Here is a 26,613-nt window from a genome sequence, read left to right on the forward strand (position 1 = left end):
TGGGTGGGATGGTTTAGTGTGAGGTGTCCCTGCCCATGGCAGGGGGGTTGGAACTGGATGATCTTGAGGTCCTTTCCAACCCTAACTATTCTATGATCCTAAGATTTCCATGAGAGAACCCCAAAGGGTGACTGTGCCTTCGCTTGTGGAAGGTACAGTCTAACCCCACCTCTGATGTTGAGATGAAATGGCAATCCCAGTGCCTGGTAAAAGTAACTGCTTGAAGCATTGTATGTGCTATTCTGGCAGCTTACAGCAGGTAAAACTAACTTCCCATTCGAGGTATGCTGCCTATGGATGTTAGCATTGACATACCCCTTGCCACCAGACATGGTGGTATATCCTATGGGAGCACAAGCCTTCACCCTGTTTAGGCCCATATTTGTACTGGGTTGACCATATTCTTTGCTCCCCAGTGACTTCTCCTAGGCAAGTCACCTTATGGCAGCCAAACAGTACATCAGAGAGCCTGAGGGTGATGTAACTCAGCCTGGAAATAAAGGATCAGGAATATCAGATAAATGTTCAAACTAAATACAGCAAGATTTAGAACACGCTTTTAGATTTAAGGAAAAGTGTAGTCTTTAAATTACTGCTCTGGAATTTACTGGCTTAAAATGAAAGACCTTATGGCATCCCATCAAAGAGCTGTATAACTCAAAAGGGTTTTCTTTACTCAGTGTTGCCTGTGCAAGATATATTTAAGTAATAAAGCACGCTTCTGCTATTAACCCTCCTATAGAGGCTCTATGATGACAGATTTTAGTTCTGAAGATACAGCGAGGTCTCTGTACAGGCTAGCATTCCTCTTCCATTTTCCTTACAAAGGATTTTGCTGGTTATTTTCTACTATTTGTTTGTTTGAACTGAAAGGCTTTTGATACCGACTTCACAGCAGAACGTGGTCATGATGCATACCCTACGGTCCCAGGTTTGGCATCCAGCACAAAGCAGACTGTACTCCAGTCTAGTGCAGCACATCAGCAGAAACAGCCTTTCATTTCAGTCTCCCTGCAATTTAAATTGGGTACATAAGATCTGTAAATGTCTTCAGGCTTCATGCTGTATCTTACAGCATCTAACCCCCCCGGGTGGCAGGTGACTCTGACTTATCTATGTTAAACACAGAGACTTTAAAACTGGAATTTCTAGCAAGTAAATTTCATCTGTGTGAAAGGCAAGATATTCCTAAAATAACTTGCAAATCTAAAGTGAAGAGGGGAAAAGTTCATTAACAAGTTGAAGCTTTGATCTACAGGAGGCTTTTAGCACTTTATCTAATCTAATTTGTATTTAATAAGGCACTGCTTTTCAAACAGTGCATCCGCAATCCCCTGTAAGAACCCCCCATGAATGAAATTAATTATTTTGTACTTTCTGCAGAGTTCAGTTTTATATCTTTTGACATTCTGCTTCAGATTCATAGATAGTCCAGATATTGCTTTTGCCTTGTAATGATGTCATTTCCACAGATAATTAATCCCATTGATTAATTCTATTTGTTACGCAGCTAAAAAGTAATAACAGTTTTTATTTGTGATCTTCCATTTACAATTCTGTTTCAGTTCGGTCAAAATGAGGAAGAAAGTTGCCCATAAAACCAAGAACAGGCTGTTAATTATGACCTGGGTCAAGAAGTCATGCAAGTTGTTCTCTATGCACTGAATCTGAAAGTATACTTTGCTTCCACCCTCTGGTTAAGTCATATCCAAACATGACTAAAGGTTTGTGGATGCCATTTGTTTGGCAGGCAAAATGAGTGATTATAAACTCATTTTAGATTTAAAACATCTGGGGACACACGTAGTTTTCACATTTCCTTTTAGTATTTATTTCACTGGAGGTTCTTCTCACTCCTATGTGTTATTGCTGCCTATAAATACGTAAAGATCAGCTCCCTCCTCAGATTTATCCTCACCTTTTATCACAACTACACTCTGAAAGACACTAAAAGACAAACTAATGTCACACACTTGTGACACCAGATGTGAGGAGTCTATTCTGAGCCATTGGAGGAGTGTGCAGAAACCACACTGATGGATTGTGGCAATCCTGTTTGCCTAGTAAGTACTGGTGAAAGTAATGGAGTAAAAATAATGGGAATAGTAATTATGGGAGCCAGGCTTTCAGATCCACAACAGAATTAACTATGTATGACCTATCGTATTGCCTTTTTAAAGGTATTTTCAATTTTGATAAGCATTACTGTGCATTTCTGGATATATACCCTTGCCAATGCCTCCATTCAAGAACAGTTTTCCTTTCCATTGTCTCTCTGAAAACATCATCAATTCTACTTTTACTGTAGGTCAATATTAAAACTGAAGCGTTACGGTAAATCTGTTCAGCAGGGTCAATAGCATTGGTCTGCACAGATAAAAATCCTACAGGTTGAGGATTGTCTTTTTGTTAACAACTTGAATTTTAAAATTTAAGGGTAGGATTAAATCCAGCTTCAAGACATTTTAGAAAGACAAAGGGGGAAGATGAAAGGCATCTCAGTGACTACAATTTAGCCTTGGTAATAGTCTCATCCTGTGAAGCAATATTGGAAACATTCTCTACCCTTTGGTTCATCTATGCCCAACATTTATATGAAATTGCCTTTCTTGCAAGCTGAGATTTTAAAGTAGAACCTTTTCTTCCTTATTTATTTTCAGTCTTGTGGCACTGTCTGTGTGCCAACAGTCCAAGTGCAAGCAAGCCCGGACACAAAGGCTCCCCACTCACACCAGTACATCCACATTGCTGCAAGCACAGCCCTGTGATAGTAAGCACAACTGTTACACAAACCTGGTCTTCGTTTGAACCACTACTGAAGTACTTTACACAAGTATTGAGATCACCCAGCAGCTTTCTTCACAGCAAAGAACTTGGTATCCTCATCTGCTCAAGTTTAAGGTGCTAAGCAGTGCCCTCGACCTTTAAAGGGAGCTGTGCTGCAAGGGGAGAGCATTCTGCACTTCAGCTGGGTGATTCGAAGAGGGAGCTGCCATTGGAAATCCAACTATGGACTTCAAGTCTTCAAATCAGTTCTCTGCCTTAAGTGTGATGGAGGAGAGCTTTTATAGCCATAACAGAAATAGGGTTTACAGACATTATGCTGCGTCATCCTAAACTAGGGAGGTGTGAGAAAGCTGTGGAAAAGACACAATTCATCACACGTGAGAAGAGGACACAGCTGCTCATTAGCTAAATAAGAGCCAGATTTCATCTCTCCAGTTAGCTGGGCCAATCTAACACTTCACTTACCCAAATATAATACAGAAAATCAAAACCAAAGATTCACCTACAGCCAAAACAGTACATGGTGGCAGAGAAGAGGCATTACATGATGTGATCATATGTCTGTAAGGAAAGAAATGCTAGGAATTAACACAATATTAGACCACAGGCTAATTTCCAAGAACCACATTCTGCAGACAGATAAACAAGAATAGGACAAAAAGAAACTTCCCCTGGCTGAGTGAGCCCCATCAGCAGTTCCAGCTCACCACCCCAGAGCTCACACAGGGTGGATGTAATCTGCAGAAGACATGCAATCAAATGGGGAGGATTTGCATGCTGCTGCCATGTACTGCCCCAGGACACAAGATCTATTTGCAGAGGTCCTGCGGGGTGAACTCTGCAAGAAGGCTGGGCAGAACCCCAAATTAGATCTGTGTCCTACAAGGTTTTCCTGTCTTTTCTATCCTACATAAGAATTGGCACTGTTATTCAAGCTGTCTCTTCCCTCTCCCCTTAAAAAGCCTCTGCTTTTCTATTTGCATTCTTGAACTCACTCATCTCATGAAATGCAAATGAACACAGTGCTGCGTCTTCGTCACTGACTGAAGAAAGCCATCACCATCTCCATCCAACTGCTGAAGTTTTTAAAGGCTCTTTACCCTGTCCATGCTACATGAGAAAACTTTTCTTTAAATGACATTTTGACATTCCCTCCCCACCATAACACTCATCTTAAAAAAGTCTTTTTTTGATGTGACAATGCAGGTTACTAAAAGATTTTTGAGATGTCTGCTCAATCAACCAGCATTACTGAAATCTAAACTAGGAAACTTCCCTTTCTCCTGTATTTCCCTGCCTTTTCATCAGAATCTCCTACAAGAAAAAGTGAGTATAGCTGGCTAGACCTAAAATGACCCACTTCTATTCTTTTCTCAGTATGAACAGTTAACTACAATGGCAAGACAAAACTTGCATTAACAAGAAAATATCCTCCACTGTCCTACATGTGGAACAAAATATATACCATTATCTTTTACTAGGATTACACTATAGCAAAGTAGAAGAATGTATTTTTGACTGCAGTCCTTTCTTCCTACATATTTCTAGCTGAAACACATTCAAATGGGTAAAGGTATACACCGTCAGAGAACAGTCCAAAGCATATGGAAACAGAAATTAATGGGTATAACTCCCTCTATGTTAAACTTTCTTCTCTGCTTTCCTCCGTTTATGATGAAAATATGACAGATGAGGGGAATGTAACTAGCTGAGATCTCCCTTTCTGTTTTGTGCAGTTATTACCTTTGGGAAGAAAACCCTCAGTGAATAAAATTAATTCCACTTGCATCATCTAATTGCCAGTGACTGGGCGCAGACCCAGTATGTGTAAGTTGTTCTGCAAACAGTGAAAATAAGCCAAGTTTCTCTATGAACTCATATCCCCTGTATCTTCGCAGCCCCACTATAATATTCTCAGCATGCCTATTTTTCCTTCCCACAGACTCTATCCCAAGACCATCGGTTCCAAACCACCTGCTGCACCCTCTGCAGTTGATCACTGCAACGTTCCCAGGTCCTCTCTACATCCCAAACTCTCTCCTGCAAAAAACAAATCCCAAACCAACAGAAAAAACCCAACCCTCCCCCCCCCCCCCAGGCACTCCCTGTCTGCCCAGGAAGAACCATCAACCTGCAAGTTACCACTGAGCAGGTTCCAGCTGGGTGACAACCCCAGGTATGGATATTTTGAGAGCCCAGGCAGATTCTGCTCCAAATTTTGCCTTAGTCTGAGTGCAAGCTCAGAGCAGTGATTTTGCTGAAAACACTGAGCTTAAACTGACATTTTCTAATGAAATGCTTTCACTCAGAAACATGCATATTGTTCTACCTGTAATATCACAATATCTCTTCAGTATGATGCATATAATATCAATGTGATTTCTTTCCAACACCAACTAAACACATTTAATATGATGCAGGGGTATTCAAAACCCAACTTAGTTGTACATCTATACTGCACACAGTTTTTAAAACACAAGAAAAGTGTTCACTTGTGCACTTCATGCCACACTGACAACTCATTGTGTAATGTCAACCCCAAGATGCATTTTCTAGTCTAGCTATACTACAGGGGCACATTTGAGCATTATGCACAATATAAAGAAGATACACACATAAATCCCATTATTGTTCGTGGAAACCATGCACATTGCACCTCCCACACACTGTTTAAAAACTGCCCCACAGAATCATTTTAAATAACTCCTATTCTACATGGTATGGACTTGTTATCTCAAAAGTATTCCTTTGCCTGCGCTATTATACAGAGACAAGAGGTAGTTTACAAAGAACAAGCCTTATGGCTTCAGTCCCTTTGAGTTTCTAGCCTTTTCTTTTGAATGCTAAAATGTAAAACAGCCTGTATCATTCAAATAATCTAATTTTCCAATCCACCTTCATTAACATTGCTGGCTGAAGCCAATTACAAATGCCTTTAGGCTCACAGCCTCATAAGCATAACGTGACAGGTCAAATTCCATTCTTTGCTCCATCCATCATTACTGACACAGTAATTCAAAGTACACAACTCAGTCTACTCACTGCTTCTCCTTTCTCCCTGTGCACCTGCTGCAATTTTAATGTAGAAGCTTTATTAATAAAGTACATCATCTGTCATTCAGTACTGGCTTCTTCCACACATGTGAAAAGCAAAAAGCACAAGTTATGCTTTTCTTATAGCAGCATCGAATGTTCTCTCCTTTGGGGTAATGTGCCCAAGCAAGTCATTGCTGGGGATGCGCTTCATAGAATCATAGAATAGTTAGGGTTGTAAAGGATTTTAAGATCATCAAGTTCCAACTCCCCTGTCATGGGCAGGGACGGCACATGCTAAACCATGTCACCCAAGACTCTATCCAACCTGACCTTAAAACGCTGCCACAACTAATTCACAGCTTCCTTGGGAAACCTGCTCCAGCACCTCAGCTACAGAGTAACCAACACCAGAAATATCCCCAAAGCAAACAAAAAACCCAACAACTTTTGGAGTGATCTGGACATCTAACCAAGATGTTAGCTCACGGTGCAAAACGTGGCTGATAGGCCTATGTCTTCCAGCCTGAAGATGGGCACATAACTTCAGTTTTCAAGACGCTGATGAGATGTGGTCTCATTTAATTCAGCAAGACTTCAGCACATAAATTTAAGAACACTCCCTAGGTTGTTTTTCTGTGTTTTTGGAATACTGAGCAGCCAACAGTGAGAGTGTTATGTATTCAGACTTGTAATCACTGGCAGGAGTTACTTGTGTGCCCAAATAAAAACATTGCCTTCAACAGTTAGAAATCCCTAAATGGGAAGGAGAAAAATCAGTGACATTCTAAACATTTCTTCTTTCCATAAGAAGTATATGTGGGTAAATCAGAAAGGCACAGGGAGCAAACATTTCCTGCAATGTGCTGCTCTTCTTCAGCACTGGTCTCTGCTATGGAAAGAAAGTCAGTTCCCCTCTTAAAAAAACCCACACCCCCAACCAACAACCCCCCCCCCAAAAAAAAGCCTAAAAGACCCCCCCCCCAAAACAGAACTCCCACAAAACACCAAAACCAGAATGAAACAGGAATCTACATTAAAACTATTTTAGCATGCTTAAAATATGGTTACAGATTGCTATTAGAAAAATCACACGGTATTTATTGCTATTTGCCAATACCTTGGCAAAGAATGTTTCAGATGTGTTTAACTCACCCCCCATTTCAAAGGTGGCGCTTTTTTTTTTGGGGGGGGGGGGGTAATCTGGCAGCAGCTGACATGTAAATGTGAGGAACTTCATTATCATACATCAGGTCTAATTACTACAGACTTTTAGTGGGTAAACATGAAATGAATATACCCAATTTAAGGAAGATACATTTAAGTGAATCTTAGAAATGGAATCTACTCAATTCAAATGAATGCAATAAAACCCAAACATAAACCCCACAAGACTGTATTACTTTTGTTTGACTTAGACTTTATTATCCTGTGGGAGTACTGCTGAAAGTCAGTATAACTACCACAAAATTCTGCACTGCTCCGAGAAGATGAGCTCTTTCAGTTGCTTTACAGAGCTCTGTGAATGTTATTTGAGCCATTTGGGACAACTGGCTTGTAAAGAGCTTCAGTGTGAGAGGAGCAACTTTATGTTGCCTGAAACTTCACCTCTTCCCGTCGCCCAGTGATGGTGCACATTTGCTGGAGACCTGGAGGTTATTTAATTCTGCACAGGTTCTTACACTGCATTTCCCAGCAAGGTATTTATGCATCACTGCTGCAGCTACACAGTGAGAAGTCTTTATTAGGGAGTTTAAACTGTGTTTTCTCTGTACTCAAGTTACCAAACTAATAGGAAGAATGCATTACCACTTGCAGCAACACACCTAATAGAGACATTTTATCTCAATTTCCCCCACATTCTGGGGGCTTAACTTAATAATTAAAGCATTCAACTCTGACAAGCCTTAACTGTGGTAAAACACTAGATTCTGGAATTAAAGAGAAAAATACGGATTCTGAAGCTGACAAAATATGTTAATCACAAAGAGCCCAGTCAGTGCAAAGCCAAATTGGTTTGGACTGAGCACTGCTAAAACATGGAGAAACAACCTAAAAATATCCTTTCCCGGCTAGGCAGGGCTAGAGAAGAGAGACAAACATTGCTATACCCCAATTAGACCAACTTGCTTATCCCACAATTGCTAAAACTTGGAGGTACAACTTTGGATAAGTTTTGCTTTCTGCCAGGGCCTTTTGCTCACTTGCTTTAGCAGAAATCAAAGCAGTAGGAACTTTAACTGATTTCTCTTTAAGAAAATCACACCAAAGAGGAACAAAACTAGGTTGTGATCCACCTAACTCTGTCCCCAGAATGCCTTCAGTATTTCTCTGTCCTGCTTTTATGTATGCAAGAGATCACACCAGCTCCAGCAGAACCAAAGCAACCCCCTTCTGTTTCCAGCACTGGCCAGTGGCTTTCACAGAGTTTTAAATAGCCAGTTTCCCACAAAATCAACATCTTCTGTATGAAAGGATTCCCCATGGGATTAAAATGATTTCTTGGTGGGGTTTTTTTTGTCAGTTTGCATTTTTTTTCTCCAATCCCTGTTTGCACAACTGTGTTAATGGAGACTCCTTCTCCGAAGACTAAAGGGACAGCAACAACCAGTCTCTGAAAGAAGTATATCATGCTTTGGGCCCTAGCAATTTCTCATTAATGCATGCAGTCTCAAACCTGGCAATATGACAAAGCAGCCCTTACCCTGTAAAAACTGCCCAGCGTTCTTGTTTTTACCTCTACCTGTTGATTCACTGCGGAAGCCTCTATTCTGGCTGTTCTCACAATTCATATTATGCCAGGTGAAAAAAAAAAATCTTACAAACTTGTATAAATTCATGGGGTTTAGCTTGGAAGCTGTCACAGAAGTAGCCACAACATACAGATCAGTGGTTACCTAAGTCAGGTTTTTCCCAGTTAGGATATGAAATCGATAGAATGTTGTTCGGGACTTTGAATTTACTTTCTCACACCACTGAAAAGCAAAAGCTTCTCCAGTTCAAGATAAAAGTTAATGGAATTTGTAAAGAAGCTCAGAAATTTGCTGAATTCTCTGGTTATTTGGCCAGAGTTCAAAAGCTGGATTTCCCAGTGCCCTCAGAATTTAACAAAGGTTACTCTAACCGGGGAAAGCACAGATCTTTGTCCTGGATTATTTGTAGCCAAAACACCCCTAGAAAGCAGCACTGGAATGAGCATAGGAGACAAAAAAGCAATTTTTTGAGTCCATTGATTGAACAAAAGATACTGTTCTTTGAGCATATGCAAAGAAACCCTTTAGATATACGTATCTTAAGAAGTTAGCATGGGTTACCAGCTACACAAGAATCAAGATCTACCTTATTCCTTATTCTCTGCTCATTCACTGAGAGAAAAATATATCAACAACAGGACGTCTTTAGGATAAACAGCACTTCATCAAATAACATTGCTCACACCTCATGCTTCAATTCAAATATAATGTGTAGCTGTGGCTGGCAGAGTACAGAGCTCTGTGTTTTGCCAATGTTTATTACTTCCAGCTTGATTAGGCAAAACCAGTTTCACACAGCTTTTTAACTATAGGACTCAAGTCTCACTGGCCCAGAGTACAGGCTGAGGAAACATCTACCTTGTTGGGAATACAATAGCCAGATGTGCCCAAGTCAAATGAGTGATCTACAAAGGTACTTGAAATTAGGGAAATTCTAGTTCTCCCATAGTCCTGTGGGGTTCCCCTGTTGTTGTTTCTGAGAATGAAGCCAGTGATGCTGAAAGCATCATGCCAGATGTATCACTACAGTTAAGAAACCCACTGCAACAAAATGAATTATAACGAAATAGGAATGAATGTTGAAATAGGAATGAATATTCCTGCTGCTGATATGAGGAAGTAGTAACAAGGACGTAAAATAATTTTCCCACAGAAAAATCCATCAGAAGAGTCACATCCCAAGACCCCTCTTGATTTCCACACAAAGATATTTGAATATTCCATTAAAAATCCTGACCAGCTTGGCCAGAAAACTCCAGGAAACTTACCAATGGTGATGTCATTGCTTATATAAACACATTTAACACAGATGAAAGACAACATCACCCCCCCCCCCCCCCCCCAAATCATGTAAGCTTTTTTCATCATGACTTCAGAGTAGCTCTCCCAGTATTTTACTAAAGGAAAGAGTCCCGATCTTTCCAAACTATGAATGAGGAAAATGCAACTTGCTCAGCATCACAACACAGGTCATGGAAGAACTGGGTAGTGTAACAGATCTACCACGTACAGGTTCGAGCCATGATAGACTGTCAGGCCTAGACTTTGAACTCGGAGCAAAGAGTCAAATTCATAGATTAAAACTAAGAATTCATACATCAAAATAAGAAGATGAAGAAAAAGAGGAGGGGGAGAGGAGAAACTAATTCATTCCTGCACACCCAATCAACAATCTTTAAACTTTGTGCAAGGAGCAAATGCACGAGGATGACTTAATTTTCTTCTCCACGGATTTCTTTAACCATATCCTACCTTGTCTTAATCTTCCCTGTCTTACTCTCCACGCCATACCCTCTTGCAATGATTTCCTTAATTTCCCCTTATGAAACCAAACCAAAGATGAAAGTTAATACAGAATTTAATCCAACTCTTCATCTAACTGAGGGCAGGACAGCTCTTAACGCTTTCTAAGCCTCTGCTTTGTATCTTGCTTTCCATCAGTAAAGACTAAGTCATGCTTTTGACCAACCACAGCCAGGGAAAGCTGTGCAAAACCACAGCTGGATGACAGCAACTCGCACCAAAAGGACAGGTAATCCAGCCAATGATTGGATTATGGATAACCAAACCATGCTGTACTAAATACTCAACACTTGGACACTTTTAACAAATCCTCATTAACTGTGCTTCTCAATACAGATTCCTTCTAATTACATGCAGCAGCACTCACATTGCACACATTTAACTACTAGTGTCATTATTTCAGTCATTATTTTCCCTCTCATTTCAAGACTGTCAGGAAAATTATTTCTTTTGCACATCCCTCAATATCAAACTTGTTACCTAATGTTATGACAATAGGAGGCAATTTTCCCTTTTCAGACAAAAAGAGACATGATCATGGCCTTAATTAGTTTGCAATGATTTAATTAAACTTTGCAGAACAACAATGTACCTAATTAGAAGCATAATAATTATACCAATGTACCTTTCCATCTTTGAAAGGACTATTAGTCATTGAGGTGGTATGTTTCAGAATTTAAGATCATCCTTATTTTCATTTTCTGATTATTTAAGTGCAGTCGTCACCATGTTCAGGTAATTGCTTTATTAAATAGCTTAATTAAACTTCCTGTAAAACTGACAGCTACAGAGATCTTAATGTGTTGCCGACAAAAACATTAACTAATTACAGAGTGCTCTTCCCAGGGCTTACTTACTTCATAAGCTTAATTCATTAGTACTTTAAAGAGCTTTGAAAACTCAGATTGCAATAGACTATGGAGGTGCTTTGTATTGTCAGAGTATTAAACAGAGCTGTTATGCTCAGGAAACAGCCATTTCTTTTTCATGAAGTCTTATTATATGACAGAGAACGTGGGCATTTAAAAACATTTGCATTTCAAGCAGTGGCTAGAGAGTCAGTGCAAACCTAAAGCCCATAGAGTGCAAAGATAACGGGAAAGGGTGATAGAGACTTTTTAAGGTTTCCAGAAATATAACTGAATTGTGAAAGTAAACCAAAAAATGCCAGGAACAGTTGCTGGCAACAGTATGAGGACTGAGTAGATAAAGGCCACATCTGTGTTCAGATTTTGTCAAGCACAAGCACTGAATTATTGGTGTGACTGAAAAATCTTGTCGCTCAGAGAATTAGTTTGTCATCTGGAAAACCAAACAAGAATAAAAACCCCACTGCACACCACAGTCAAACATCTTCATCCCCTTCAACATCAGCACTTGTGGGAAGCAAATGAAACAACTCAAGTCAACAACGGAGACAACTTTTGAAGACACTTCAGAAGAAGAACCAGAAATGTTTAATGCTTAAGGATTGGGATTGAGATTTTTCAAGCAGTACAACTCTCACATATGAAGCTGACTCAATTCAAGATCCATCAAAGTACTCAGTATGTTGTGTCTCTTACTGTGATAGTTTAGGTGACACTTTCAAATCCCTTGTAGCACAAGCTCTGGGTATGGAGTTCTCATCATTTTCAGCATTTTTCCATTTACCTTTGTGCTGGAAACAAATACCTTTAAATATTTCTCAATGGAAGATTTCTTTTTCAAAGAAAGAGAAAACTATTCCTTTGACTAGTCCTCAATAATATAGTTGAGAGCCTGAAAGCTTCTATGTATTTGGTGCAACCAAAAGACGATGTTAAAAATCTGAGCCTCTATATCAACCAGTAAGCTTAAATGGTGGCTTATAGTTTACATTTCACATTTCGTATTTTTCCCTATGACCCTTGTATTATTGAGGGCTTTGGGTTGGGTCACTCTGTCTAGTTTCTCGCCTCTAGGTCTACCATGTCTTCCAAGAAACAGCCAGAATTATTCCGAGATCAAGTAGCTAAATAAGAGCTTGAGATGTGTATATATGGTTGTTTTCTCTTAATGTGAATTTCGCTGCATTTATTGACACCCAAGTTTCAGCTGCATTTTACCACAGTCAATCATACTTCTGCTATACCCTTTTCATTCATTTTTACCTCTAACAGTTCAAAACATGTTAAGAGCAATCCCTGGTACAGACATTATTCACAGTGTTGAATGGTAGCCTCCAGTCATTAGTGAAATGCTTTGAAGGTGCTCTGCCAGGTCATGAACTGTAAGCCCAAACCCCCTGTTGTGCTGGCAGGAAAAGGCAAAAATCAAACTGAGGCAGGCTGGATCAAAATGCTGGGGTGTATGCGCACGCTGCCCGTGTGAGTAGATAGCCAATGTACCATTTCAGAAGGCTTTTTCCATTGAAATACAGTGACCACCCTCCATTTTTTGTTTATGGGCTTTGCAGGAATACCTGATGCAGAGCCAGGTATGAATACATACATATAGATGATGCAAAGCAGTGCCCACACTCAAATGTCCACCTTCTTGCATTTTCACAGTCAATACCACGTCGTGCCACCAGTGCAGTGCCAGAAATAATATACGTCAACAGCACTGCATGTGAAAGAGAACTGCCAAAGAAAAGCTTTGATTTTAGTGACTTAAGGGCAAGAAAGAGGGATTATAGCAACTGGTGAAAACTGCCAGTGAATTTGAGGGAAGCAGTTTATTCTGTTTATAAAAGATACCACAAACCCAATATCGTTACTGACCATAAAAATGTTATTTGTTAGGACATTAAAATATACCATTTAGTTTTAATGCTCTAAAGTATTTTCAGCTCATTTACCAAAATCTGTCTTCTGGGGCAGGCATCAATGAAGCAGAGCTTTTAGAAGAAGTTGTAGAGACAATGATGGTCTACAGGTTACATACTCTGAGATTTACAATGTACTCTGTACAGAAAACAGTAATGCCATTGCTATAAGCATCTCTCTGAGATTCCATAAAGGTTAATCAGACATGTATCCACTTGCTAGGACTGGATGCTACGGAAAGATTGGCAATCATCATGACACCGGAGGAGCCTTCAGTCAAAAGAAGGCTTTAGAAAAAGCAACTACAAATACACAATATGACAAGTAATTGCTCCTGCAGAACAGTACTCGGAAAGCAACAAAACCCTCTTCATCCCCAGGCAGTGATGGAGAACATGGAAAAAAATTGTGGAAAAGAAGTTGCTACACTTGAGAGACCAACAACATGCTGCAGTTTTCAATTGCCAGGAAAAGAGGAATTGATAATTAAACACACAATAAATGAAGATGAGACAAGTGTCTTCTGAATGAATCTTTCAAAAGGCTCCTTTAAACAGAGACAACTGGGTGGTGTGTCTTTGATAGTCAAGCATGTCAGGAACAGGAATCGTTTGATGTCTTAATTATAGTTGTCAAGCTTATATTGGTAGTCACAATAGTTTGGCAAATTAATGACACTGGCAGAATTTCTTATGAAAAGCATCTGAGTCTTAGGGTAAGAAATACAGAAGGTCAAAAAAGAAGACCCAGAACTAACAGATGCAGGGAAGTTGCACAGAACTGAGCTCAGTACGATGCCAGAATATGCAACGAAAGCTATTTACTACAGAGTCTTACATACTCCCAAGTGCTGAGACAAAAAAGTTGTTTTCAAAATGAGCCCAATTTTAATCCTAAATACCAATGCTAAATTACTGCGTTACATACTCCTAGAGAGTATTAAAGAGTGGCTTGTGTAACAGGCAACCTAGAGCCCTTTTTCTGCAGCCTGTATGTGCAAGGATGAGAGAATTTCTGCTGATTTGCTCCTTTGGCCATGGAAATCCTTCAGCCAGAATAGAAGAGAGGCTGAAATGAATTAGCCATGGCAGCATTTTAATACTGTGTCTGTTAATGGATGGGGAATTCAAGGCTGCTCAGCTGAGAACATAATGTAGCTGCAATATCATCATCACTGTTAACATTACAGCAGAGATTTTCTTTTCCCTTGATTATTTCTTTTCCTGGATTTTTATTTCTTTGGGCATGGAGTGTATTTTCTGATTTTAAGGGATAGTTTTACTGGCTGTCAAGCCTTACCTTGCATCAGGAAGAGAAGAAAACCTTAGGGGTACCACCTAAACATAACTTCCAGTGCCTAAAATGCTGCTTTTGCACATGTATCTGAGACATGAAAGGCTTTATTTGCTAATGGGAGATCCGGACTGCCGAATGGCTGTGAAGTCAAGTTTCTTTTATTGAATCAAGCCCTAAGGTGATCATATTTTCCAATATAACAACAAGCCAATTTATCCCCCTGGGTTATGTGACTTTTTTGCTGGTACCATACATGCTACATCTGGCACACAAGCCTATTAAAACTGTGGTTTAAATGAACTGTAATACGTTATCCATGCAGCCTGGGAAAAAAATGAATTAAAACCCTGACAAAACTACCACAGAACAACGATACTGCCAAGTTATTACAGCATTTGGAGACCAAACCTTAAAAACAGGAACTATCCCAAAATCCTCTCGTCTGAACAAGCCCATCTGATCAAATGAATTCTCTGTTGTATCATCAATACTGAAAGCGTTTCACTTCATTAGCAAGAACAAGCTATTTAGAGAAACATGAATCATGAAAGTCATAAGATTCTGATGTGTCATTCCGAATTGCTGTTTCTCAAATATGCACAAACCTACATTTATCAGCACTTTTTGCACAAACATATTCCCAAACTGAAGTAGAACTGTTCTTTAATGCCACCTGTTAATGACAGCTATTTCATCTTCATACTACAGCCTGGATCATCACTACTGACCGGGTCACCAGCAGAACTCACCTTTGTAGTGTACGTGTGTCCATCAGATCCACAGACAGCGCTGCCATGCGTCATGGGGCAAGGCTTGCACTTGGCTATGTTAGCTGGTCCAGCCCAGTGCTTCTGAGCCAAGTTCCCTTTCTTTTGTCGAAGGCTGTAAAATAAGAGACACCAGGTTTACTTGAACATGCTTGTATAAAACAGAAGGAAAAAAGCTTCCCTGAATAAGGCAAAGCCAGATTTTCAGAGCTTTAATTAAAAGCTTGTAAATAAAATACAGCTCTTAAGAATGCTTCTATAATATGGCACAGTAGAGCAGTGTTCTGGGTTGAGCAGCAGCAGTCATTTTTCTCCTTCTTAGTAGCTAGTGCAGTGCTGTGTTTTGATCTTTTGGCCTTGGAACAGTGGTGATAACGCCGATGTTTTCAGTTGCTGCTCAAATGTTTGGTCTGGCCAAGGACTTTCTGAGCCTCATGCTCTGCCAGGGAGGAGGGGAGGCTGGGAGGAAGCAGAGACAGGACACCTGACCCAAACTGACCAAAGAGGTATTCCATACCACAGCACGTCATGCCCAGGATGTAACGGGGAGTTACCCCGGAAGGGCTGGTGGGACTGCAGGGTTGGAGGAGGTATCGGTTGGTGCTCAGCTGGGGGGAGTGGGGCGAGTTATTGGTCGGCTGGTGCTGAGGTGTTGTATTCTTTCCTCTTGTTATTTCCTTTAGCATTATTATTATTGGTGGTAGCAGCAGTCATTTGTGTTATACCTTAGTTACTAAACTGTTCTTATCTCAACCCGTGGGAGTTGCATTCTTTTTGATTCTCCTCTCCGTCCCTCCAGGAGCAGGGGGAGGGCAAGAAGGGGGGGAGTGAGTAAAAGAGGTTTGTGGTTGGGTTCAAACCACGACAAGCAGGCAGTCTAAAAAGTCATAAATTGGTAGGCAGTCTTAGATTTACAATACTTGGCAGCTTCATTTTGATTTATAACTACAATTGACTGCACTTAAGAATATTTTGTTGAAGTACGCAGCGTTCCTGGTGAAGCAGGCAAGTAATGTTACATCAGGTTGTATTTAGAGACATTTCCACCAGGCCTCCTCCAAGTTACCAAGTTACTGTTAAGGTAGTGACAATTTTAAAACAAAACCCTTTGAAAAACATCGCAATTTATATTATGCCTATAAAAACATATAAAACAACTTTGTCACGGCACATGCCGCAGCCCTCTCCACATGCCAGCTACGGAACAGCTGTTATTCTCAGATCAATCACAGTCCCCCCAGGAATGCTATAAAGCAACAAGAAGCATCTCCAAATCCACAAGTGCCTCTGTACCATGGGAGTGACTGCAGTTGTCCTCAAGTCATGGACCACTCAATTATTCCATTAAAAATGTCTATGAAAAGACATCTGCTCTGAAAACTTACTGCAAAACATGTGCACTTGATTCTGATTAATAGCTCATTTTCCTGTCATAATGATCTAGTTGACTGATACACATTAAGTAATTATCACCAGCCTACTGTTTCAAGCTGATTAAAAGTTTGCTTTAGAAACCACAAGTCAATGTTACAATGCAGATTCATTTCGGCCACGTGTAACTGTTTTTCACTTGAAAGGCTTTACAAGGGAAGGCATCGCATCAGGTTTGCTGGAGACTAAGGAAAATAACTGCCATCTGTTCTTTTGCCACAGTAGAAAAAGATCGGATATAACAGTTCAGCTAGAAATACATTTCAATGTGCTGCTGAATGACTTCATCAGAGTTTGAGAAAAACATATACAGATATTTTTTAGAGCAATTTCACTACAGCTTGCAATTTGCCACACAATACTGACTCTGATGTAATGACATATTCAGCTGCTAACATAATAAAAAGTCTATTCTTTCATCTCAGTTCTAGTTTTCTTCAAGTCTAACCTTTGTCAGTGATGAATAGCACTATTAAGAAACTTGTGTCCACAGAAGGAACCTAATCATGATACTATCATAAACTATGAAAATAGAAGCCCAGTATTTAAGACTAAATTTCCTTGTTATTTTGAAGAAGTTTTCTTAATGCACAGAGCAGCTTTTCCTCTTTCAGATGCATTCTGCCTTGCAGAGTTACTGTTACACCACATGCTAAATGCTGCAGATGGGTTGTTGTTTGTCTCTGAACCCCAAAGACCACTCTGCAGATGTGCTCTCTTACACTGGGGCTGCACAAGCCACTTAAATTTTCCAGAGTGACTTTCCTAGAGCCTCCTTACCTCCAACAATGCTTTGTTACTAAAATATGATTCTCTTATGCTCCATTTGGATACAGGCAGTTTTGTCTTTTCTTCTTGACAAGAAATTTCCTCATTCAATACTTATAGGCCTATACTTGTAGAAATGCACAAGCTAAGTATCAAAACAATGTTTAATGCAGTACTGTAGATACTGATAAACAGAGGCTGAAAGATCTATGAAAGGTGCTGTGCTTCTGCTTTGGAGACTGCAGAAGGATGCGTCACAGCACAAGGACTTTTTTACCTTTTTCGACTTTGATTTCCATAACCTCAAAAGACATACTCTTTTCTCTGTGTAAAATTGTTAAGAAGAAAGTTTTAGTCCTAGTTATAGGAAAAAAAACAGCTAAGAAATACTAGAAGTGTATAATTTAGTGCCATTGTCATCAAAGCCATTAGCCACAAAACATGCAGGATGGAGATGAGCGACTGAACTAAGAAACACCTCACCAAAATTAAATGTAGATTGAAGTTCTTAGCTCAACTGATGCCTGAAAAGAAAAACACAGGATCATGAGGCTCTAAGTGGCAAATATGCAATACATTGTACAGCACTCCTGGACCAAACTGCATTCAGGCATTTAACACTATAATCTTAAAAGTCTACTCTGAATGTGGCTGCTTGTCCTAGTCTGCACAGCCTTACAATACACCTCCCACTTAATTTCTGTAAGAAAGATCTTGAAGGGACCTGCATTGGTCTCTTCAAGAATCATATTGCAAAGCCAGTTTCTACTGGAAGGCTCTTCTACAGCTAATAATGTTTTCCACATTCCCATCATCACCTTAAAAAGATAAAGGGAAAGCAATTTAATTCGTCCATTTCAAGCCATTTCCACAGCTCATCAAGCCTGGTAGCCCTTTCCATCACTTTACTGAGAGGAAAAAGAGCATGCACAGCCTCAGGCCTGAGTTCTGTTCTCACTGCAGCTGCCTTGAAGCCATCAGCCAGCCAGGTGTGTAAAAGCAGAGCCCAACCCTTAACTAGGAACTATAATGAATTCACCTGAGCTCAATTTGCAGTGTCTCACAGATGCTGAAGGAAACATTATCCCCATCCCCCTTTTAGGATCTTCTTTTGCTAATGAAAGGGAATTTATTCTCCAAAGAGATCCATATTTAACGACAAGAACAATTCACAGTGGAGCACATCTCAAAGCATTTTATTCTATTAAAAAGTCTGCAATTTAGAATATAAAGTGTGTATTTCATATAACGTGTGTATCAAGGCAGGGGATTGCTGCAAGAACACGCAGCAGCCCTGACTTCTGCATGTGTGATGTGATTAGCAGCACAGCACAGGAGCCATTTTGGTTCCAAGAACCAATCTGGGTTTCTAAAATGAATATATTCTTTTGCAGCTATGGTTTTGTCAGCAGCAATAGTGCAAAAGGCCTTTGAAGTGAGTCAAAACTGATTTCTGTCAGCTTGGCCAAGTGAGCAATAGCTGAAAGTTTTAACTGGATACCCAAATTCCAAACGCCTGCCAAAAATACAGGTAAGCACCTATTTGCCAAAGAGAGAACATTTATTTCTGAAAAGTAAACATATTTGTCTGGATTGGTATTTTTGAGAAGCTGGGTAAGACTTTTGGAAGCTTTTCAATCCTATAACCCCTAACAACACATCAAACATCCAAACAAACAAATTAAAACCTAGGCAAGAATATTGGCTGCCATAAGCAGCCAGCAAATCCCTTCTCAATGGAAGTGCACATTCACATAGTCTGGGAACGTGTTTTACTATGCTAATCATCTTGTTTTAGAATAAATATATCAGGAGCAAGCCAGGCCAAAGCAAATTAGGCCTTTTTTGTTCTCTCTCCTGACAATTTATCCTACTTTAATCCTGCTTTAAGACTCAGATTTGAACAGATCTGCTACAAATCATTAGAAAATAACAACTGTGCAGAAAGAACCAACCAGAAACTCCCCACTGGGGTAAAAGTCTGCTACACTGATAAAAGGGCCACCTATTTTCAATATTCCAGAAGCAAATAGACATGAATATCTTATTCAAGTATTTAGAGTTATAAGTGACGTCCGCTTGCTTTTGCTTTCCAGACTGGAGAATCAATGCAGGAAAAGGTGTGAGATTTAAGGCACAGTTAAGTCTTTCTTACAGAAGTCAGCCTCTTTAACGTTTTAATGAACAAAGAAATCGCAGAGGTTTAAAACATTCGCACATCCACGCAGGGAGAACGTGCACTGCCTCAGCTTCATTACTCATTGCACAGACATACTACTTACCACATGCTGTGAAAATACGGGGAGACTACATCTGCTGTGCTTGCTCAGGAGCACGGAGAACACAGCAGGGTTTCCAGATGCCACCAGCCAGATGCTAGGACCATACATGCAAGCTCGGCACAGTCTGCACTTCCACACAGGCCTTCCAAGCACAAAGCTTTGGCAGTTGAATGGGAGCTCAGAAGCTACAGGAAGAGTGGCTCCACCCAAGATTTAAAGGCTTCCAGGTACACCCTGAGGAGCCAGAAGCTGAGCCCTAATGAGAGCTGTGATGCGCAGCTGTGGCAGCCCCAGGGATGCTAATCACTGAGCCTGGTGCCACCTGGCTGCTGGAGCAGGGTTGCTGCTGGCTGCGAGCACCAGCTCCTGGCACTGAGACTGCTTGCGGGGTGCGGGGGGCTGTGCCTTTGATTCAGCAACAGTTTGCCAAACCCATGGAACCACAGAATGGTTTGGGCTGGAAGGGACCTTAAAGCTCATTCAGTTCCAACCCCCTGCCACAAGCAGGGACACCGTCCACTAAGAGCAGCTTGCTCCAGGCAACTAAACTGAACGCCATGCGGCACATACAGCTACTTATCAGTCAAGCCCTATTGAAATAAAATTAAGGAGTTCAGTGCACCAAAGCAGGTACCAGGTATTTGTGCTTCCTTAGGAGCTGACAGGAGCTCTGACAAAGAGTAAACTTAACTGGTTTCCTGAAGCTGGAACGATTCACTGTGGAAAGAGTTTGAAATGTACACCCTGTATCTTCTCTATGCCTTGTGCACAGTTTGTTCTCGTCTCCCTGAAGGAAGCTTATCAGACTAAAGATAAACCCAGCAGTGCCTGGCTGTTGCTATCTTTCCTTTGCATAAGCTGTTTCTCTTGTTCTTGTGGAAGAGAACGACAAAGCCGAAATTTGCCAGCATAAATAGCAATGCTCTCTTCTCAGTTTGCATCATTTCTGTATTCTGTTTATTAGAGCTAAGAGTTTGGCCTCATTTCTACAACCTTTCATATTTTTGATAAGAGCTGTATATACCTTGAGCCACCACCAGTCTAGATATGTGAAGAGTCTGCAGATGTTACGTTGAAAAATAAAAGGATGCTAAGCCTTGAAATTATTTAATGATTCCTTATTTAATACAAACACTGTAAACTGAGAACAGAGAGATGAACAGAGTAATTTTTCTACCTGGAATTTATGCCCTCACATACAAAAAATAATAACATGCAGAGCTGCCTCGTATTTCAGCATCATCCCACTGGACTTGCATCCTACCACTTGCTTTGATTTCATTATTCAAAGAAATAATTTCAACTATCTGATTGTACTAAGGCTGTTGATTACTTTCTCTTACTGCCTTTATTATCTGCTCCCTAACAGATCTGGCTTAAAAGAGCCATATGAAATAAAAGGCCTCTGCTCACTGTACTTCTGTAGATGCGCAAAGATTCTTAACGGGGCATGGTGGCGACTGGGGACCACCAGTCGCATTCTGGCAGAATGAGGCTTGTTCAAGACTCTCCCACAGTAAATGGATATTCTACTTGCCTGCGTGTCATTTCAAACAGCAACACTGATGAGATTGTGTTGGGAATTCAATCTGTTCGTTGCTGGAGAGCACCAGTAGCCACAGGACTATTTGCAGGAAGCAGGCTGGACTCAAGAGATAGAGTTGGAGAGGAAGAATTTAGGGAAGTGAAAAGGAAAATCTTGACTGCTGGGGTGAGAGTGTATCAGGCGTCCTTCCAGTTAAATGAAAAATAGGTATTTCCAAGGAAAATAGAGGCAAACCTCTATTTCTTACCAACAGTAAGAAGGCAGTGTAAAAATAAGCATGGGGAAAGAGCAACATAACAGGAGGAACCTGTCAGTTAGGTATAGGGAAAGCTAAAAGTTTCGGTACAGCAGTATGTTTTGCAAGAAAAAACCCTGACACATTCTGCAGGGAAAATGTCATGAAGATTCATACATGGATCCTACTAGGTCCAGCTAGCAACCAACTCCTGAAAGAGAGTAGAGTCTTGGGAGCCAGGGTGCTCAAGGTTACGTGTTCTGCAAGATGAAGGATTCTTTTTATTTTCTATTTTCTTCGGTGTTTGAAAGGAACAAAGGGTTTGGAAAAGCTGACAGAAAATTCCAAGAACCCAGAGGGCCAGAAGAACTGTAGTGTGTTAAGACTGACTGATTCAATACAACTGCTGCAGGTAACTCCTGAGATCCAGTGACACTGAGTGAAGAACCCTCTGAATACATCCCCTTGAGCAAGGCTGCTCAAACACCAGCAAGGTCTGTGTCTAAACACCTGTAATAGGGCATTTTAATATGGATACTCCTAAAACGCCAAGACAACTAATTCTGCACAACATCAGGATCTCTCAGTACACTGGGTATCCTTCTGAGATGGTGGTACCTGGCCTTACCTATTCCCAGACTAATATGATAAGATTGTTTATTAAGGTCATTAGAGAAGCACATGGATTTCTGCATTTGGACACTTTTAATACATAAAAATGGGGTTTGAGAGGTCCACTCAAACTCTTGGCTAACAGATTGTTGTGCTCACAGGCAATTTATTTCTGAATCTAAATTCTTGATGATTTGCAACTTTTAGACCTAATACATATGCTCCACAGCTGCACAGATATGAAAACTGGCAAGATACACGAAGGCAAAGAACCAAAACAAGAAATCCACACAAACAGAAGATGCTGGTGTTTTCAGGAGTCATTATGCTCTCCTGAATAAATAACACAGCTTCTAAACTCCGCGTGTTCTCATGAATTTTCATAAGAGAATTATTTTCCTTTTCATCGTTATTTTTCCACTAACATAAAAAGGAATCTCAGACACCAAACTCTGTAAAAAATAAAACGAAGTGCCTTGACTTTCAAAGGAGGAGGGGAGATAGCAGGAAGTTCATAATTGAAGCTGAAATCTTCTCTACCATTCTTCTCGGTTTGGAGTAATCTTCAGCAGCCACTTTGGAGCCCTGGGTTTTGCAGGCTGTGTCAGATGCTGTAACTTGGCACAGCGTGCTTAAAGGTGAAGAGTGCAGCAAATTTAATATTCTGTTGGCACTGGCTTTCTTTCCTTTCCTTCTACGACATTTTTTTTCCCTGCTACCAGAAAAGAATACTTTTACAGGGGATGAATGTACCTCCTCTCTGGCCAGGATCTGATTATTTTGATATTAATATATTATATTGATCACGTCTGCCTCCTCCCACTGGCAGAACTTGCCAGGTTCTCTGATGAAGCTGAATTGCTGATGGCATGTGAGATTAGTCTGAGCTGTCACATTTGTTTGGGAAGGAAAGCTGATCCTCACTCACTCTGCCTTGTTTCATGCAATTAGACAGCTTCAAAATTGTTTTCGCTAAATCAGGCAGAGCAGTAATTTTCCACCATTTCCCTGCTACAGCTCGTATTTCCACTTACAATGCTGAATGCTGGTGAGGCTGAGTAGCTGTGCAAACAGAAAGGTGCAAGTTACTCGGTGGGGCTAAAAATCGTGGCAGGTACCTCATTAGCATTTAGTAACACCAGGAAGGTCCAACATGACTGCTGAATCCCCCAGGAGCTGCGGATAGATAAGCTTTAAAATGGGCCTCATTCTCAGCCAAACACAGGGTTTGGTTTAACACCATCAAACCCCAATGTCAGACATTCAGCTTTTGGGCAGAATTAAACTGTTGGGACAAACTAAAGGGTTAAAATAGGTGGCAGACCCACACTGGGATCTTTATCAGCTCCATGTCCTTCCATATGGCTTATAACCTGGCCTTATTTATTCCAGGATTGGCAGTAGTAGAATCATGTGCAACACATTCCTTACTTGTACACTCCAAAAAGCCCTACTGCCTAAAAAGTGTGAGTCTGTGAGTTTTCTAAAGCAAAAAGGTTCAGAAATCTTCTTGTCACTTTGCAACTGCAGGGAGAACTCAATGACTCTCCCCAGACCAAGCATCCTTAGACAGCTCAGCTGTGTTCTGCTTCATTCTGTTGATTTTGCTTCTCCTAAGGCGAGTAACATGCAATCCTCACAAAACCCGACATATTGCTGGTAGGGATGAGAACGTAATGCATTTTAAAAAATAGAGTAATAATTCTTGCCCTTAAGGCACTAAACCAAATGTTTCCTTTTAAAAATGACTGCACAGGACTTCTGTTGTGTGAATACTTGCTACCATGGTACAAACAATCAGTTACAAGCTGTGCTAGCAAAATATTTGCCCCTTCTGACGCATTTTATTATGAGAGGCTTATTAAATTCTCAAGAAGGCTACAGCAGATTAAGCAGTTGAGGATGTCTACAATTAGCATCGATTACCTAAGTATTCATACATGATTTCTGAATAGAATTGGCTTGTCAAACAAGACAATTGAAGGAAAGTAATCAATCCCAAAGCCACCTCCAGAGTGTAGTCAAAATCCACTGTTCAAGGTTGGTTTAGGGAAATAATCAGAATACAGTTTCCTATGTCAGAATAAAATGAATGTGAGCGAAATGCATGCTAACCAAGCCAGTCATAAATATTATAAGGAACTGGATAATTTTAAAATCCCATCCTTTTTAGCATCTAAATAGGCTAATGCTCCTGTTGCTTATTCAGCACTGCTGGTTTACAGAGCTCAGTACTATGAATGTCTAAGCATTCTGCTGAATTTCTCAACATATTCAGTGCTGTCGGTCTGGTTATTTGATGCTAGAGACGGAGCTCATAATATCCATACCATTCCCAGCTTCTCAAATGAGGCCATCAAGAGCATTACCCATCTTATATCTGGCTATGTCTTAATGAAAGGTGACTAGAGCTTCAGGAAGGTCCCAAACTGATAGACAGAATTTACATAATCACATTAATTTATGAAACTAACTGAATGCACATGATCCAGTCCAGAGACAGCACATGGGGAAACACACCTTCAGGTAAAATTTGAAGATGAATGCAATCGACATACTTGCAGAAACTGCAAGATATCCATTTCATGAGTTACTTCCACCGAGTTATTAAGACTTCACTTTGCTGTGACCTTGAATCATGAAGCCTAGCAACCATGCATTACAGACCATTCTTCAAATACGTAGCTCCATAGGCACCCCTACCATGAAGGCTCAAGGTACCATTAAAATGCAATGTACCTATGCATTTACACTTTAGAAAGCTTCAGCATTCAGTCGCAGCTTCCTCAAAAGCATATTTTACCATGTGAAAAAGAAGACATAACCAGTGATACATTTAGAATGCAGCATAACTTCACCTGGGACTTCTACAGTCTTTGTAAAAACAAGAGATGTAAATACTTTGCTGCTAAAGTATTAATCAGGAAATGGTTTAGTGCAGATGATGTTGTTGGCTTAGTATGTGCCACCTTACAGTCAATCACTCATTCCCACCTGAATTTCACTTCAGCATACATTTCCCTTTGCTTATCTTGCTGTGATCAACCACATATCTATGTCTGCACCACTCTGTTTTTGTCACCTTTTGTCCTTTGTGACAACAGCTATGAAAAACTAATGGACCGAACAAGGGTCAACGTTTCTTCATCTCTAGCAACTCATTTGGACTAATCTGGAACTAACCATCTCACCCATAAGACGTGGACACTGTTTTGATGATGTTCTTGTTAACTGAGCTCTACTCCTGTGAGCTCCCAAATAGCTTCCTCAAGATTCTGTTTCAATCCCCTTCTCTCCACCATCCTACTCACTACTGATTCCTTCTGCCCTATTCTTATTCTTGTCATTTCATTCCACCATTTCTTTGCTGCTATGGTGGAAATCCAGGGACTGCACTATATTTTTTTCACTGCAAATTAATCCTATTCTTTTTTCCCCTACATTGCTGCCTTTCTCCATAAAGCACTTTTCTTCTGTCAAAAGCTACTGTCTGTAATCTACCTTCTGCCTGACTCACATCTCTCTCGGCCAGCCCTATTTGATCAAGATCTGGTAAGCTTTTCAAAGGAGAATTTTATGAAATTGTGAAGGAATTGCAGTGCTCTTTCCTACTCACTGCTGTATTTAACTGTTTGGAATCCAATCTTTCAGCCTGACCACTGTGCTCTGACCTCCTCCCAGCTAATCTCCTTTTCCTCTCACCTTCTTCCTCCTACCTCTGAAACTTTCTTCTGCTTCATTCAACCTCAAAAATGCAGTCCCATGAAGAAGCAGTTATTTCACCCACTTTTAACTATTCTTTCCACTTCTGCTAGAAAGTATCATATTAAGTATTATATTCTCTGTAGATTGTTTCTCAATATTATTTTGGTGCTTCACCTGCAATAGTCTTGTCCTTTTACCTTTTTACACTTGAATTTTTGCTAGTCTGAGAAACTTTGTAAGTATCTTTCTGGTTTATCCTTCTATCTCTTTGTATTATTATTGTGATTTCTTCTTGGGAACATCTTGTCCATATTAGAAGTTCACTGTGTCAGAACCAAGCTTCTTCTCACATCAGCTTCTCCATTTTTAGGCCACTGTTTCCCTATCATGACATTTATCATCTGGACTTAAACTATAGCCTTTCTTTTCCAGACGCAAGCCATTTCTGCTTTCCACTATGTCCAAGAGGAAAATAGAATGAATTTAGCTATGGTCATACATCATCTTCCTAAAATCCTTCTACATCACCTGAACAATCATTCTCACATTTTGCTTGTTTACAGTCTATTCATTAATTTTCAGTCTGTGCACTGCTTAAGATACAAAGTGTACTTTTACCTTTAGACCTGTCAGAGTTCTGGGTCATTATTAAATAATACTTTGGGTGAGGGAAGGAGATGTTTGCAAAGATAGAATACAGAAAATGAGCTTGTTTCTTCCCAGAACTGGGAAGTAATTTTACACCTTTTGCATGAGCCCAATGGCTGGTTAAATCCTACTCTCAGGGTTGCAGTAAAGCAGCTACT

The 26,613-nt window shown here is 40.3% G+C and overlaps 1 protein-coding gene across 1 annotated transcript in view; it reads right to left on the reverse strand.

Moving 5' to 3' along the window:
• Nucleotides 1–26,613, reverse strand: part of SPOCK1 (SPARC (osteonectin), cwcv and kazal like domains proteoglycan 1) — a 288,927-nt gene that overhangs the window by 77,854 nt on the left and 184,460 nt on the right. Inside the window, exon 5 of the mRNA XM_065690170.1 lies at nt 15,211–15,343. Within this exon, the coding sequence (XP_065546242.1) occupies nt 15,211–15,343 (133 nt within the window). The remainder of the gene's footprint in view (nt 1–15,210; nt 15,344–26,613) is intronic.

Source organism: Lathamus discolor, chromosome 10 (assembly GCF_037157495.1).
Source record: "Lathamus discolor isolate bLatDis1 chromosome 10, bLatDis1.hap1, whole genome shotgun sequence".
NCBI classification, from domain to species: Eukaryota; Metazoa; Chordata; class Aves; order Psittaciformes; family Psittacidae; genus Lathamus; species Lathamus discolor.